General features: G+C 44.4%; 1 protein-coding gene across 2 annotated transcripts in view; it reads left to right on the plus strand.

The window, feature by feature from the left end:
* The first annotated feature begins 547 nt into the window (after positions 1-547).
* Positions 548-17589, plus strand: part of LOC113013813 (L-rhamnose-binding lectin SML-like) — a 43228-nt gene continuing 26186 nt past the window's right edge. Inside the window, exons 1-12 of one of the 2 annotated variants that reach the window (XM_080294459.1) lie at positions 561-767; positions 1231-1263; positions 2430-2531; positions 2971-3064; positions 3229-3323; positions 3419-3463; positions 3553-3691; positions 3784-3881; positions 9657-9742; positions 10133-10267; positions 10558-10672; positions 10845-11078. In XM_080294459.1, the coding sequence (XP_080150585.1) occupies positions 734-767; positions 1231-1263; positions 2430-2531; positions 2971-3064; positions 3229-3323; positions 3419-3463; positions 3553-3691; positions 3784-3881; positions 9657-9742; positions 10133-10267; positions 10558-10672; positions 10845-10912 (1044 nt within the window). In that variant the 5' untranslated portion in view covers positions 561-733 and the 3' untranslated portion in view covers positions 10913-11078. Of the gene's footprint in view, positions 768-1230; positions 1264-2429; positions 2532-2970; positions 3065-3228; positions 3324-3418; positions 3464-3552; positions 3692-3783; positions 3882-9656; positions 9743-10132; positions 10268-10557; positions 10673-10844; positions 11079-17589 lie in introns of those variants that run through there. The other variant, XM_080294460.1, reaches the window with a different exon arrangement.

Consider the following 17589-nt stretch of genomic DNA (forward strand, 5'->3'; position numbering starts at 1 on the left):
TTAACTGAAAAGCCTTCAGTTAATCCAAAATGCTGTATTTCTCCTGTATTGGCTTCCCTTCATTGGCTCCCTGTTAAATCCAGAATTGAATGTAAAATCCTGCTCCTCACATACAAGGTCTTAAATAATCAGGCCCCATCTTATCTTAATGACCTTGTAGTACCATATCACCCTATTAGAGCACTTCGCTCTCACTCTGCAGGCCTACTTGTTCCTGGAGTGTTTGGTCCCAACTATATGCTTTAGCAAAAAGGAAAGTTAAAAGTAGAGATAGTGTACAATGGTGCAGCTGCCATACAATGGCATGTTGTGTTGTTCAGGAACTTTCAACAGTTCTTCACACAGTCACAGTCAATGGAAACCTCTCTTTAAACACTTACAATATAATACTGTTGACTCAGCATCACAAACACTGTCTCGTTTGTGTTCTCTGACCAGAGAGACATGTGGAGATGTTCCATGTAAATATGAAAATTTTCCATACAAATATATTCCTGCTGTGTTCCTGCTGCACCCTGTTTTACATGTTGTTTATTCACATCCTGGTTTTTTCTTTTTCTCATACTTTTTCCATTCCAAACATCCAACATCCTGCACGTGAGAAGGAGGATACTCTGCTTTTCCATTGGCTGTGCTTTGCATGTACATCACAGGTGTTACTGAAACAGAGTGAATCCAGCAGCTCTGTGTTTGATCCTCCATCAGCTCTTCACTGTAATCCAGATCTCCTAACATGATGCTCTGCTCCGGACTCAGCAGCACACTGTGTGAGTACAACACACTGATCATCCTTTATTTATACATGAAATCAGCTGCACATGTTCAGTCTAATCCTTTTCTAGCTTTCCACTGTGCTGTACTGTGACATGCTTTTCTTTCTGCTTTATTGGATCAGTTCATCTAACATCCTAAATACATGTTTGCATCACCTCAGCAGGACAGTTAGGCTTCACAGAGTCCTGAGAGCAATTCATGGCTGATCATTTACTTTGAAGAGTTGAAGTCAAACTGTCAACACAAATAAGTTTATTGACAAAAGTTGGAAAGATGAAGAGAATAAATGTGTCATTGAAATCTGCTGTTTAGAAAGAGTTTCCAAAGAATCCAGGTGTGAATGAAAGCAGCAGCTTTCTCCTGTTTGCTTTTCATTTCTGTTTCATGTTTTGAGGTGAATTCAACTTGATATCAAACACACAGTCTGACACTGAGCTTTCTTTCTGTCTCTTTCAGTGCTGGCAGCAACCTGTTCACTCATCACTTCAGGTAAATGCTGTTTTACTGCTTCTTATATTCTGGTCACAAAGAGCCTTTCTGTGAACTTTCTCATTATTAGAGCTCACCTCTTCTTCTTCTGTCTGTAACTACTAAATATTGTATTTGTGTGATCTAAAATCTAAACTCTATCCTTCACACACACCTTTTTAAAATCTTATTTCTGTTCCCAGTGAAAATGAAATGAAACCTGTCTGGTGGGGGGGGGGGGGGGGGGGGGGGGGTTCTGGATGTTGTGGGGCTCCTTGTTGACATGTGAGGAAATCAGGGATAGAGGCTTTGGATTGCAATCCTTTAAATCAATTTTGATTTAAAGCAGACCTTCTCAAAGTGTGGGGTCCGCCCCCTAGGAGGGGGCACAGAGCCATTGCAGGGGGGTATGAAAAGGGGGGGGGGGGGGGGGGAGATACAAAACGCTTGGACACTGCTAGCACGGGGCGGCCACAGAAACGCAAAGCAGGAGATGAAGCGTCGCTGAATAAGTTTCCAAACCAACTTCATTCTGAGCCAAAGACGAGAAAATATGGTGAAGCAAATCTGCCCTTTGGCTTCACCTGCACAGGTGCTGAGGTCGGTCTCCCTGCAGAACTGGTTTCCCTGCGTCGGGAGCAGCGCTGGGCTGTTCAAATCACGGACAAACAGGATCCCACATTCTTGATCTTTAGTTCACAAACACTTGTTGTAATGACTAACTGCTCCTGACATGTTGGAGATGTTAGCTCTTTATACAGTAAAGTTACAGCAGGATACAAATAACATCAGGCTGATCCTGCCACGATTTGTTCCCTCGGTTCAAATCACGGACTAACAGGATCCCACAGCTGTTTATGTTTTTGAACCCATTTTGCTCAGAGAGACATTTTTTGACAAATGTATTGATGCAATGTTGAATATAGATATATAATAACATAATAGATATTATGTCTCTGCACTCTTTACAAAATGTGATCTTTGTTGTCCACCCTGGAGCTAAATCAGCCAGCAGCTTCAGCAGACAGAGGTTACTGTAAGCTTCGCTGACACTAACCGTGTTTCACATCCATCAGGGAAAACTAAAGTAAGATGAGGGACCAGCTGTAGCTTCACCTTCAGCAAGAAAATGATCAACACATTCCCCATTAATTTATCAGAAATGTACAATTTATTTTTTATTTCAGGCTTTATCAGAGCTCAAGTTTCCGTTCCTCCTCCTGTGACCCCCATATCCACAGGGAGAGTGGTCACCTCTAACGGCCTCAGTGTTCATCGCCTGAGCTGTGGTAAGATGGAAAATAGTGTCCAAGAATTCACTGCAGATCAAATTCAGACTCTCAGGCTAAATTCAACAAACTTAACAAGTATTGGATGAACTGTTTATAGTTTACAGCCTTTTTATGCACAGCTGCTTCTTTTCAGTTTAAATTGTATTTTCCTGATCAACAAACCAACAGTGCATTTATTCTTTAAAAAAGCTCTGAGGATGTTGGACTGTGTATAAAAGTTCAGAAACATTTGATGTAGATTAGAAACAAAAACACTGACTTAAAGTTTCCTCCTTGATCAGAGTTAATGTAATATCCACTGTGGTGGTGTACAGAGGTACAATCCTCATTATTTATGGATCTGCAGCATCTGAGTCTGAAACTGAAGCCTGAAACCTGGATTATTGCATGTTGTGTTGAGTTGTTCCTTTTCTCTCATACTGTGTCTGTATAACAGTGGGTGGAATGATCATTGTGAGGTCAGCTGAGTACAGATGTGGAGGTGAAGTAATCTGCTCTCACGGTGACGCTGTGAACAACGTGAGGAACAGGTGAGCACTGTGGGATGGTAGAAGTGAGCCTTTGATTCAAAAGAAGAAACAAACTAAAACCTGTTGAACAGCTTTACTCAAACTAACAGGAAGTAAATGATTACCTGAAAGTAACTTTTTTCATATCTTTGAGCTGAAAACCAGCTGTTTCTGTCTCCCTGCAGCTGTGATGGAAAAACCGAGTGTGACATACAGTCAAACATTACTTATGATCCTGGAGTCTGCAAATACCTGGAGACCACCTACGACTGCTTCCCACGTAACGACTCTGTTAAACCTGTGATTAGAAATGACTGATGAACCCAATCTGTACATGAATGATTACAGTTTCTATGGGATCTGTGTCTGTTTCAGGCCAAAGTGTAACATGTCAAAACTTCCAGTCAAACCTTCAGTGTGGTGAGAACACAGCTTCTATGTCTTTCTACATTTAATGCAGTTAAAAATATCACCATGGTTACAGTTTGACTCTCTGAACTCTTCCTCAGATGAAGGACAGGTTATAGTCGTCTCCTGGGCGAATTATGGTCGCCGTGACACGACCACGTGCCCTGGCACATATACTATCGTAAATCTCAACAACGTTAACTGCACCTGGTCAGAAAGCATGAACTATGTAACTAACAGGTACAGATGCTGACTCTGATTCTTCAGCTCTCCATCTTCTCTCAGATGATGCAGTGAATTTTTGCTGATTCACCTTTGACCTGCATTCACAGGTGCAATGGGACAAACAGCTGTACTGTTGATGCAAATATCTCAGAAGACCCGTGTGTAAACATTTATAAGTACCTGGAGGTGTTTTACACTTGTCAGGGTAAGTAACTCAAATAATAAACTTCTAAAGATAATCTTTTAGGGTCGGTACATTCAGACTTGTTTTTGAAGTGAATGAAAATGAAAATTCTTCATAATTTTTAAAAGATGAGCCTTTCTGTGCTGAAAAGAATCAACAGAAAAATCATCAGTCACGAAGATTTCGTCAGTTTGTTTTAGATCCTGAGTGAACACCTCGTGATTTAATCATCAAATAAATACAAATATTATAAAATAATGATAAAATAAAAATAAAACCAGTCAAAGTTACATTTAAAATTAAAATCAGCTGACATTTAAAAACAGAATTCAAAAAGTGTTTACAAAGTCATTTGAACGAACAAAAGGTACTTTTATTCGTACTTCGTACTTTCGTAATATTTCCTCTGAATGCGAGACGATTGGCAACTCTACTAACTAACCTTATGAACAAAATAAAGTTCACTATCAGTAACATCACAGCACCCACCCAGCTGTATAGAAACCCCGTCATGCTAGCTAGTACGAGTTATTGTAACTGACTGTAAAAAGTCAGCACAGCTAAAATAAACTCCACCTAAACTTGGTTTATATCTGACCCAGATAGACTGCAGGTCATAACTTCTTACCTGAAGTTCAGTTCACCTGACACTCGGACCGGCGGCCTCCTCGGGTCTCTGCTCCTCCTGCCTCACCTTTCCCTCATCCACCTGGTGGAAGCTCTGCCACAGCCACCACCAAACAACTGAGTTATTTTTACAAATCTGCCAATCCACCAGCTTTCATTGTTTATACTGTTACAACAACAAAAAAAAAAGAAAAAAAACCCCATCGGCCCATAAAAACGAAAAATCACCATCGGGCATACCGGATGGCCAGCCCAGCTCTGATTGTAGGGTAGCAAACATCGTCGGAAAACACGTTTTCAACACTGCAGGTTACCTGGTGTAATGCTTTACTGAAACATGGTCTGACTCCTATCTAACTATATAAAGAGTAACTGAAGGTTAAGCCAGGCGCTCACACCTCCGCTCTGCTGCGTCTCAGCCACCATCTCTCTGGCAGAAAGGGCGCTAGAGCAGAGCAGGGGAGAGGCGAGCTGGAACAAACCATTTCTTTTGGGGGGGGGTATCTACAGTGGGGCAAAAAAGTATTTAGTCAGCCACCGATTGTGCAAGTTCCCCCACCTAAAATGATGACAGAGGTCAGTAATTTGCACCAGAGGTACACTTCAACTGTGAGAGACAGAATGTGAAAGAAAAAATCCATGAATCCACATGGTAGGATTTGTAAAGAATTTATTCGTAAATCAGGGTGGAAAATAAGTATTTGGTCAATAACAAAAATACAACTCAATACTTTGTAACATAACCTTTGTTGGCAATAACAGAGGTCAAACGTTTACTATAGGTCTTTACCAGGTTTGCACACACAGTAGCTGGTATTTTGGCCCATTCCTCCATGCAGATCTTCTCGAGAGCAGTGATGTTTTGGGGCTGTCGCCGAGCAACACGGACTTTCAACTCCCGCCACAGATTTTCTATGGGGTTGAGGTCTGGAGACTGGCTAGGCCACTCCAGGACTTTCAAATGCTTCTTACGGAGCCACTCCTTTGTTGCCCGGGCGGTGTGTTTTGGATCATTGTCATGTTGGAAGACCCAGCCTCGTTTCATCTTCAAAGTTCTCACTGATGGAAGGAGGTTTTGGCTCAAAATCTCACGATACATGGCCCCATGCATTCTGTCCTTAACACGGATCAGTGGTCCTGTCCCCTTGGCAGAAAAACAGCCCCATAGCATGATGTTTCCACCCCCATGCTTCACAGTAGGTATGGTGTTCTTGGGATGCAACTCAGTATTCTTCTTCCTCCAAACACGACGAGTTGAGTTTATACCAAAAAGTTCTACTTTGGTTTCATCTGACCACATGACATTCTCCCAATCCTCTGCTGTATCATCCATGTGCTCTCTGGCAAACTTCAGACGGGCCTGGACATGCACTGGCTTCAGCAGCGGAACACGTCTGGCACTGCGGGATTTGATTCCCTGCCGTTGTAGTGTGTTACTGATGGTGACCTTTGTTACTTTGGTCCCAGCTCTCTGCAGGTCATTCACCAGGTCCCCCCGTGTGGTTCTGGGATCTTTGCTCACCGTTCTCATGATCATTTTGACCCCACGGGATGAGATCTTGCGTGGAGCCCCAGATCGAGGGAGATTATCAGTGGTCTTGTATGTCTTCCATTTTCTGATGATTGCTCCCACAGTTGATTTTTTCACACCAAGCTGCTTGCCTATTGTAGATTCACTCTTCCCAGTCTGGTGCAGGTCTACAATACTTTTCCTGGTGTCCTTCGAAAGCTCTTTGGTCTTGGCCATGGCGGAGTTTGGAGTCTGACTGTTTGAGGCTGTGGACAGGTGTCTTTTATACAGATGATGAGTTCAAACAGGTGCCATTCATACAGGTAACGAGTGGGGGACAGAAAAGCTTCTTACAGAAGACGTTACAGGTCTGTGAGAGCCAGAGATTTTCCTTGTTTGAGGTGACCAAATACTTATTTTCCACCCTGATTTACCAATAAATTCTTTACAAATCCTACCATGTGGATTCATGGATTTTTTTGTTCACATTCTGTCTCTCACAGTTGAAGTGTACCTCTGGTGCAAATTACTGACCTCTGTCATCATTTTAAGTGGGGGAACTTGCACAATCGGTGGCTGACTAAATACTTTTTTGCCCCACTGCATACGTTTGTCTTTAGAATATTACGTCTCAACCAAGTACTGTATGGTTTTTCTATTTTTAGTAGTGTGTCACACAAACAGCAAATATTGTCAAAAAAAGTAAGACATCTTTGGGGTGCTTTGATTCCTTGGACCAGCACTACTTGTGCAGTTAATAAGAGGACAGGTAATGTTTGTCGTATTGTTACGCACAGCACGCTCATTTGTTTCAATTCGTCAGTTGCCACAAGACAACTGACCAACGTGTACATAATAAGCTAATACTCCTGGGTGCTATAGAGTACAGTGTACGCTGTTCACCATACTTCATGGTTTTGGAAGTCACACAACTGTCACACAGGAGAGGAAAATTACTCACAGTCTGAAAAACAAGCACAAATTCACGGAGCTGAGAGAATCACTAACGTGTCTCGCACAACCGTCCAGCGACCAGAAGCACAGCGTCCCGGCCTTAAATGGTGGGAAGATAATGGCAGCTTAATTGCGAACAGGTGTGTGGGCCAAGGGTGGGAGCCCACAGTGAGCTCCGCCCAGGCAGAGCGGTGAGGAGAGAGTGAGAGAGAAACAATACACATGTAGCCTTGCGGGGCCGGCTGGGTAGACACGGGGACGTGACATGTTCACTCCGTCAGCTGTTGAACACCTGCTGCTGATTTAAGAAACACGCCCATGTTAACTGGTGACAGTCACAGTTTAACGTTTTCAGCTGTGTGCGCCCTGTAAAGTAACACCATCAGGATGTTCTACATTTAATGACGCACATCGATGGATTGGTGCAGGCGTATCTCAATAAGTTCTGCTCAAATAACTGGATTATGGATTCCTCATAACCAGGTGTGTTATGAGGAATGTTGTCACAGTTTATTTATAATGTGTTGTTATAAGCTGATTAAAAAACAGAGCCATCCAGTTACTATGTTACAGCGCCACTGTCAGGGTTCCTGGGCCGCTGACCCAGCGTTTTCAGTTTGGTCTTCTGTCAGTGTTTAGTTTTCATGTTGGTTTCCTGTTTTATTGTGTTAGCCTTTTGTCTGTGTGTACTTTGTTCATTTCTACTTCCCAGTTTCTCATTAGTTAGTTCAGCTGTGTTCTTACCGGTTTCTAATCATCCTCATCATCCAGTCGGTTTCCCTGAGTTCCTGGTATTGTTCTCACCTATTCTGCGTGTGGGCTTCCGTGCTGGCTCTTTAACTGGCCAGCATGTCGTGGAGTGGGTGGGAGGTGTCGTCCAACATCGTCCTTCTCTTGGACAACATCCACGTCTCAGACACCACCTTAAGGGAGTCCGGCTCCATCCCCACAACATTACTGGCCTTGCAGATCAGTTTATTTAGTCTGTTAGCATCTGTGAACCTCAACCTGTTGTCCCAGCATGCAAGAGCATAGAGGACAGGACTGGCCACAACAGACTGATAGAAAATCCTGAGCACTGTCCCAAACACGCTAAAAGACGCAGAAAATACAGATATCTCTGGCCTTACTGTAGAGTACCCAGTCTAGTTTATTTAATGTGTACTCTGAGGTATTTATAGTCCTTCACCGTGTCCACGTTGACCCCCTGGTTTGAAACACAGGTCGCAGCTTTCCTGGTCCTCCTAAAGTCCACAATCAGGGCTTTTGTCACACTGAGCTGCAGATGATTCTGCTCGCACCATGTGACAGAGGAGTCGACCACAGCCTGGTACTCCATCTCATCACTCTCACTGATGCATCCAACCGCTGCAGAGTCATCAGCAACCTTCTGAAGATGGAGGTCTCTGTGCAGTGGCTGAAGTCTGTGGCGTAGAAAGTGAAGAGGGGAGAGCATGGTCCCTTGTGTTGCCTCTGTGTTCCTGATCACATTGTCAGACACAAATTGTTGAAGACGCACATATTGTGGTCTTCCTGTCAGGTAATCAACAATCCAGGACACCGCAGAGGCATCTACCTGCATCACTATCAGTTTATCACCCAGGAGGGTCGGCCTGATGGTGTTGAATGCACTGGATAGTCAAAAAACACGACCCTCCCAGTGCTCACCGGTTGGTCCAGGTGGGCGTAGACACGACTGAGCGTGTTTGGTACAGGAAAGAGGGATGACGTCTTCCACAGCACTGGTGCACAGGCCTCGAGGACACCGGGACTCGCCCTGTCTGGTCTTTCAGGCTTTTTTAGTGGAGTCGTTCATTTGTCTCTGAACCTGGTCCTAGGTAAAAGTTACAGGTGGAGCAGGAGTGTCAGGACTTTCACAGTATGCTCAGGTGCAATGAGAAGAAAGAGGGAGAGAGAGTGGTGTGGCTTTGGACTGTAGGCTGACTACAGTTAAGTCAGTCGGGGGGTGAGCGTTAGCTGCAGTGTCAAATCTGTAGAAGAACAAATTCAACCTGTTGGCCCTCAGCTCTGCTTTTGAATGGCGTGAGTCCAGTGACGCTTTTCAGGACTTTTCAAGCTCCTTAGACTACCGTGACCTGGGTGACTGAGAACCTACAAAGACATATCTTCATGCCACTCCAGAGCTTTCTCATGTTGTTCTGCTGGAGTTCCCACTCCAGCTTTCTCCTGCAACTGTCCATAGCCTCTCTGATCGTGCCCTTCAATAAAAACGAAACCCTTTCCACCTCCTCTCTGTGGCCCTCTTTTTATCGTTGAGGAGAGCTGTGATGTTCTTTCACCCACGGCTTGTTATCCGAATAACAATGTATAGTCCGAGCTGAGATAATGGAGTCTGAGCAGATGGTTATGTAATCACTGATACACTCAGTGTCCTGTGGGGCTCACAACGTATCTGCCTGTTGCCTCATAACAAGTTCTCTCTCAGCTGGTAAAACAGACGACATACTGTGTGAAAGTTGGAAGTATAGCATTCAAAGTGATGTAGTGGAAGTCATCCAAGGTGGCTATGAAGGCATAGAGTGCTGAGTCTGTAACCAGGTATCGCAGAAGGAATAATGTCAAATGAACCTCATCAGCTTAAATTCAAATAGACTCAGTAGTGGAACACGGCTAGGTATTTTCTTTGTCTTTTGAGGAATTATTAATCTGATTATCGACCTTCTACCTTAACAATTATTTTGCAGCTCCTCCCTGCCCTGCTGGTTGGACTTGGTTTGGAGGTCGCTGTTTCATCTTTAAAAGCAGCATGAAGAACTGGACTGATGCTAAGGTACATCAGAAATAACAGCAGCTGTATGTGTACATGTTATATGTGGGACATATAAAAAGCTTCCTGCTGTGAGAATCATTCAGTGAAAGAAGACTTGCTTTATATTCATATTCACACACAGTTGGAAGTGCATGAGTAAATACACAGGACTTCTGTTCTTAGCTGATTATTGCTGCGGCGTCACAGCCCTGCACTAACAGCTTCATGCTGATACATGCAGTGCAGTAATGTTCATGCAGTGATGTTCAGAATTCAGAGCAAACATTCCCTCCTCGTGTCTCTTCTATTCATCAGCTCTCTCTTTGCTGCCTTCATCAAACTCACTTTATCTTTGATTTTAAATGCATTCTCACACTTTTCATCTTCTGTGCACCTCATCTTCCTCCTCAGAGTTCCTGTCAGACACTCGGTGGAAATCTGGCCTCATACCACAGCACAGATGAGTACACCTTCATCAGAAAGCTCACTCGCACAGCAGCAGGGTCGTATCCGACAGCTTGGGTTGGAGGCAACGACAGAGAGACTGTAAGTGTTTCACAGATAAAGAGGATGAGCTGCAGCTGTTTCTGATATTTCATATGTTTCTCTTCATATTCATCAGTTTGATTCAAAGGTCAACATGTGACAGACTGATTAATCAGGACTTTGTTCCTGGAGACAGATGTTGCTGTTGACTTGACTTTTCTTTTCATTTTTTACCTGCACAAACAAAATGAACCTTCGTTGTGTTCGAGTGGTGTAAGAGGTCTCATGTCTGCACTCTCAGCATAGATGCATCAAAGTACATCAGAACAAACTGAACTTTATTCTTCCAGGAAACTGTGTGGAAGTGGAGTGATGGTTCCCAGTTTGACTTCAAAAACTGGGGTAATGGACAACCTGACAACTCTGGAGGAGGAGGAGAAGATTGTATGGAGATAAACTTTGGAGGTACAAACTGAAAGTGGGCCTGTTGATGAAATGTGTTTGGTTTTTATATTGACTGAAGTCATGTGATCTTAGGTCTTTATAAGAACTGTGTTTGTTCTTTTTACATTAGAGAAGAAGAAAACATTTACAGCACAGACCTCTGATTTTATTTCTTTATTTTGATTCTTTACAGGAGGAGATTATGTCAATGATGTGGGATGTAACTCACAGAGAGGGTTTGTTTGTGTCAGAGGTCCATAACTGCTCCTTCGTGTCCTGACACGTCTGACATGATGATGTCACAGCCTCACTGCTGATGTCACTTCCAGCAGGATGTCAAGCCTCGATGACATCACTGCTGGAGGGTATTGATCAATATGATTTCCTATCACAATAAACATGAATAAATAGATATCCTGAGCAGCAATCAGTCTCACCTGTTTTCCTAATTTCATTCTCACTTTGTGTAATATACTGAAAATAATTTAGTAAAGCCACACACACAGGTTTGTGTAAGTGACACAATATAGAATATAATTTAGAAAATTCAAACAGTCTAGCTGGTTTCACTTCCTAGCTGTAAAAGCACGCTTCTGCAAAAGCATGCAGTTTCCTGTCAGCACTTTTTTGGCACAGAGTGTACTCAGAGTTAGGCCTTTCTCATATGAAGCAATATAATCAGCATATAAACATTTAAGATAATAAATTTAAACCTCAACACCTCCCAGCCCATTGTTTATTCAGTGGGCTGGTTTCACTCATTATGCAAATGTATGTTTATAAGAATGGGGAAACCTGCAGTCAGCTGAGACTGAAGAAGTCACTTGGATGCAGTGGCGGTCCTAGCCTGTTTGGTGCCCTGGGCGAACACCCCCTCTGGTGCCTCCCCACCCCGTCCCCTGTACTCTCTACCCCACCCCACACCCACACATAAAATATATTAAGGATTGTACATTAACATATTTTACTGTAAAAACTGTTATTTTAACAAATAAACAACTGACAATGGCTAATTAACCTCTGGGGTCGACGGACGCGCCGGTGCATCAAAATCACATGACCAATTTAAGACAACACAGCTACAAGATGCAGCGACTCAGAGTCTCCATTTCAACTTGGGTCGAAACTGCGGTCTTCAAACTATACGCCAGTTTTTGAATTGTGTCGATGGGCCACGTAAAACCAGAGTTATGCTAAAAAATACACACAATGTTTTTTTCTGAACAAAACAGTGGTGTTTACAGCGGGAACAACAGTAAAAATGACGTTTTCTACGGACAGCGCTAGCAAACACTCTCCGCTTGCGAGTGAAAATGTCACGACTGGGGCTGCAGCCGTGTGAAGTTCGGAGAAGGAGGACTTTGCAGCACTTACTTGAGAAGCAGGGAGGTTTATTAGAGAAGACAGAACACAAAGTGGGGATGGCAAAACAGAACTGAGGATAACCTAAACTGGGAAAACTAAACTATAGAATGGCAAACCTGAAACACGAGAGGAGAACTGCAGGGAGAGCACATAGTGGAGACACAGAGAGGTTCACGGAGCAACGCAGAAACACAGGGTGACACAGAGGATGAACACAGACGACGCGACGAGGAACAGAGGCAGACACACACTATAAATACACAGAGACACACTGGGAAATCACACACAGGTGGGAGACACAGCTGGGCCTGATTAACCTGACGAGACAGGGGAACACTAACACCAGGGACCAACAGGGGGAGCACAAACCCAGGAACCCAGCATCCAAAACCCCAAAACACAAAACAGCCCATAAATAATAATAATAATAATAATAACATCAATAAATACACTAAACACAAAATCACTGAGTAAGGACTCAGGACCATGACAGAAAAAAGAAAAAGAAATAACACCCCTTCCCTATTTGTGCTAGATTTTAACATGTCAGCCAATCAAAAAAATGATATGGCAACATGTGTCACTTGTTGTTTAGGCAGAAGGGGAAGTTTTTAGGAGTGACACCCGCAACGGAAAGCGGGCGAGCGAAAAAAAGAGAGAGAGCAAGTTTTCATATGTGAGACATTAGTGACGTTTAGCGTGTTTGAAGGCTGTAGTTAGTGTGTTGTGTAGTTATTGTTTTGTATTGTGTGTCAGTGAGACTGCTGAAATTCATATTTGCCCCCAAAAAGCCATAAAAGGCAGATTCCAGTGTAAACGCTGTTCCCACATGGAAAACTGGACTGATGCACCTCCTGCTGTCAGACCTGCAGGGTTTAGGCCTGTGCTGTTATCTTCTGTCTTATACTGAACACAAACTATTTTTTTGGACTGGCACAAATAATTTGTGTGCCTTCTTATTTGATGCAGCACAGCTGATTGTTCTGTAAATAGATTTAAATGGTTATATAAAAAAACGCCTGAGGACATGGCTGCATTTTTAAATGGTAAATGGCCTGTATTTATATAGCGCTTTACTAGTCCCTAAGGACCCCAAAGCGCTCTACATATCCAGTCATCCACCCATTCACACATTTTTAGGTAAATAGTACCATATAACTTTGTTGTTTGCAAAATTTGTGCATATCTTTAGAAGTGTACAATTTCTATTTGCATTTCAAGTTATGAAAATGATTTGTTAAACATGTTTTCTACTCGGATTTTGAATTTTTTTGTCTGAATTTAGATCAATTGTGTATATATAATAATATAATATAATATAATATAGTATGCCAAAATGAAAAAATAACTCAAATGTCAGATATTTGAGGTTGTGCTGAAAATAATGATACCAAACAAGGCAAGAAAAACATATTTTAAAGGTGAAATATAGAGGTAAAATCAAAAGTAGTCAAAAACAGCCAATTATACCCTGGACTCCAGAGGGTGAATATTGTGCTGAACACAGTCCAAAAGATTCAGTAAGCTACATCAGTTTCTACGGTTTACTATCATAGCCAAGTGGCTAACAAACAAAGTTTAGTCTGTTACTGTTACTATTTTTAGAATTTCTTCTTGGACCAACTGTAACCCACATAATTTCCTTAGGGATTAATAAAGTATTCTGATTCTGATTGTTCCAGGATAACCTGCCATTATCCAATCACACATCTGCTTACCTGTATCTTTTGCTCGTTTCCCCTCCTCTTTTTTTCTTGTTTTTCTAAACTGAAGACCTGATGGCTTTAAACTTGTCTTGTCCACCTTCCATTGGTTTTAATTTTGCACCCATCCCCCAACCCGAGGATCACCACAACATAACCTAACCCAGGATTCAAATCAGGAATACATAATGGGCTTGGATTTAAAACATTATGAATGAAATGTGCTCTATTTGGAAGCAGCTGACCCCTCCCCTTTTGACAGGTTGTGTGTGAGACTTTAAATCATCAAAATGTAAATTTTAAATTGTTATTGATCCCTTTACCCCGAGTCCTAAAGTGTATATTTATTTTCTTACTCTTCTTATATTTATTGTTTGTTTACTTGCACTACTGTAACTGGTCGTCTCATCGCTCTATAAACTGGACTGAATGTAGCGGAGATGACAATAGTGTTTACTTTGACTTCACCACAGCAGCGAGCAGGCGCACCGAGGGCTCTCGCGCTCACTTTATAGAATTAAAAAAAAACATTGGTGCAAATCATAACTCTGTATCATAACATCTGGTGGTTTTGTGATTGTTGGTTTGTTTTTATTTTGTTTTATTTTGCGAGTTGGTTATTAGCTGCTGCTCCAGCCAGAGAATCCCCCGTCGCCCCACCCTCTCCTCCCTGTGCCGCAAGCAGCAGGCGCACCTCGCAAACGGAGGGCGCCCTTACACCCAGCAAATGGGCGGCAGAAAACCGACCGGTGCCTATGCCAACTTCAAAATGCGCTGGCTGATGTTGGGGCAGCATGAGTACGAGCAACTTCTTTTTGGAGATGCCCGTGATACCACCCTCACCGCGATGCCGCCCTGGGCAACCGCCCATGTCGCCACTATCAAAAACCGCTACTGCTTGGATGAGTGACAAAGCGACCCACTGAAAACGCTACGTCCAGATGAACAGAATCAACATTTGGGGATCAAGGACGTCATTCCTGTTGGTCTGGACAGACATCAGTTTGCACACATGTGGAACCGTTCAACAGAGGATGTGGTCGCATTAGCCCTGCATTAAGCCCTGACCCACCCTGAACACAACTCTCATTTTAGGATGCTATTTGTTGACTTAAGCTTGGCTTTCATCATGGTGAGCCCAGTTCAGCTGGCTGTAAAGCTTCGTAACCTGGGTTTGTCGACACAGTTGTGCCACTGGATCAGAGACTTTCTCTTAAACAGGCTTTAGGTGGTGAGAATGGGGAGCTGGACATCTTCCACACGGATCCTGAACATGGCCACGCCACAGGGCTGTGTGCTCAACTTGGCTCTTATGCTCTTATGTGATCAGTGAGATGCTGGGGTATAAGTTGAACAGCCACAAGGAGCAATACCCTCAATGGAGAAGGAGAAAGGTGCAACAAAGAAGGTACCTAAGAAGTATAGCAAGCTGTCCATACCTGAGGCCTTGGAAACTGCCAAGCAAAGACTCACAGCCTTGGCTAGATGCTTGAGGAGGTACACCAGAGAGATAGAATGCAGGAGAATAAACGAGCGGTTCTCCACAGAACCAGCCAAGGTGTACTCTCAGTGGCAGGTGAACAATATGAGAACAGCACCACTGAGGCTGGAGACAGAGCAATACTGGAAGAGCATATGGGAGAAGGATGCAACCCATAACGGCAATGCTCACTGGCTAGAGGATCTGAGGGCTGACCACAGCGACCTCCCTGAACAGGGTCCAGTAACCATCACAGTGGCAGATATCCAAGAAAGGGTCTCCAGTATGAAGAGTTGGACAGCACCAGGGCCCGACATGGTTCCTGCCTACTGGCTGAAGAAGCTGACTGCACTCCACGAGTGCCTGGCAGCACAAATGAACCAGCTGCTAGTTAACGAGAGACACCCGGAATGGCTAATCGAAGGTCGGACGGTCCTGATCCCCAAGGACCCCAAGAAGGGACCGGTCCCCTCCAACTACCGACCAATAACCGGCCTCAGTACTACATGGAAGCTCCTGTCAGGCATCATATCGGCTAAGATGAACAGGCACATGGGTCAATACATGAGCGGGACACAGAAAGGAATTGGCAAGAATACCAGAGGCGCAAAACACCAGCTACTGGTAGACAGAACAATCAGCCGAGACTGCAAGACCAGACTGACCAACCTGTGCACTGCCTGGATTGATTACAAGAAGGCCTATGACTCAATGCCCCACAGCTGGATACTGGAATGCCTAGAATTGTACAACATCAAGGGGACCCTAAGAGCCTTCATCAGGAACTCAATGGGGATGTGGCGTACAACACTAGAGGCCAACTCCAAGCCCATAGCACAAGTCACCATCAAGTGCGGGATCTACCAAGGAGATGCTCTGTCCCCACTGCTGTTCTGCATAGGCCTGAACCCCCTCAGTGAGATCATTAACAAGACTGGCTACGGATACCGACTACGGAACGGAGCAGTTGTCAGCCACCTCCTGTACATGGATGACATCAAGCTGTATGCCAAGAGTGAACGAGACATCGATTCACTGATCCACACTACCAGGCTATACAGCAATGACATTGGAATGTCGTTCGGACTGGAGAAGTGTAGTCGGATGGTAACAAAGAGAGGGAAGGTAGTCAGAACTGAGGGGATTGAACTACCAGAAGGCAACATTGCAGACATAGAGGACAGTTACAAGTACCTGGGGATCCCGCAGGCGAATGGGAACCATGAAGAGGCCGCTAGAAAAGCTGCAACCACCAAGTACCTGCAGAGGGTCAGGCAAGTCCTGAGGAGTCAGCTGAATGGTAAGAACAAGATCCGGGCCATCAACACGTACGCCCTGCCCGTGATCAGGTACCCTGCTGGGGTAATAGGCTGGCCAAAGGAGGAGATAGAAGCCACTGACATAAAGACAAGAAAGCTCCTTACCATGCATGGAGGGTTTCACCCCAAGTCCAGCACCCTGAGGCTGTACGCTAAGCGGAAGGAAGGGGGCCGGGGACTGGTGAGTGTCAGCACCACAGTCCAGGATGAGACAAGGAACATCCAAGAATACATTGGGAAGATGGCCCCAACTGACCGAGTGCTCAGTGAATACCTCAGGCAGCAGAAACCCAAGAAAGAGGAGGGAGACGAGGAACCATCATGGAAGGACAGGCCCCTGCACGGTATGTACCACCGGCAGATAGAGGAGGTGGCTGATATCCAGAAATCCTACCAGTGGCTGGACAAAGCTGGACTGAAAGACAGCACAGAGGCACTAATCATGGCAGCACAAGAACAAGCTCTGAGCACAAGATCCATAGAGGCTGGGGTCTATCACACCAGGCAAGACCCCAGGTGCAGGCTGTGTAAAGATGCCCCAGAGACAATCCAGCACATAACAGCAGGGTGCAAGATGCTAGCAGGCAAGGCATACATGGAACGCCATAACCAAGTGGCCGGCATAGTGTACAGGAACATCTGTGCCGAGTATAACCTGGAAGTCCCGAGGTCAAAATGGGAGATGCCCCCAAGAGTGGTGGAGAATGACCGAGCTAAGATCCTGTGGGACTTCCAGATACAGACGGACAAAATGGTGGTGGCTAACCAACCGGACATAGTGGTGGTAGACAAACAGAAGAAGACGGCCGTAGTGATCGATGTAGCGGTTCCGAATGACAGCAATATCAGGAAGAAGGAACACGAGAAGCTGGAGAAATACCAAGGGCTCAGAGAAGAGCTCGAGAGGATGTGGAGGGTGAAGGTAACGGTGGTCCCCGTGGTAATCGGAGCACTAGGTGCGGTGACTCCCAAGCTAGGCGAGTGGCTCCAGCAGATCCCGGGAACAACATCGGAGATCTCTGTCCAGAAGAGCGCAGTCCTGGGAACAGCTAAGATACTGCGCAGGACCCT

Source organism: Astatotilapia calliptera, chromosome 20, assembly GCF_964374335.1.
Source record: "Astatotilapia calliptera chromosome 20, fAstCal68.1, whole genome shotgun sequence".
In the NCBI taxonomy this organism is placed as follows: Eukaryota; Metazoa; Chordata; class Actinopteri; order Cichliformes; family Cichlidae; genus Astatotilapia; species Astatotilapia calliptera.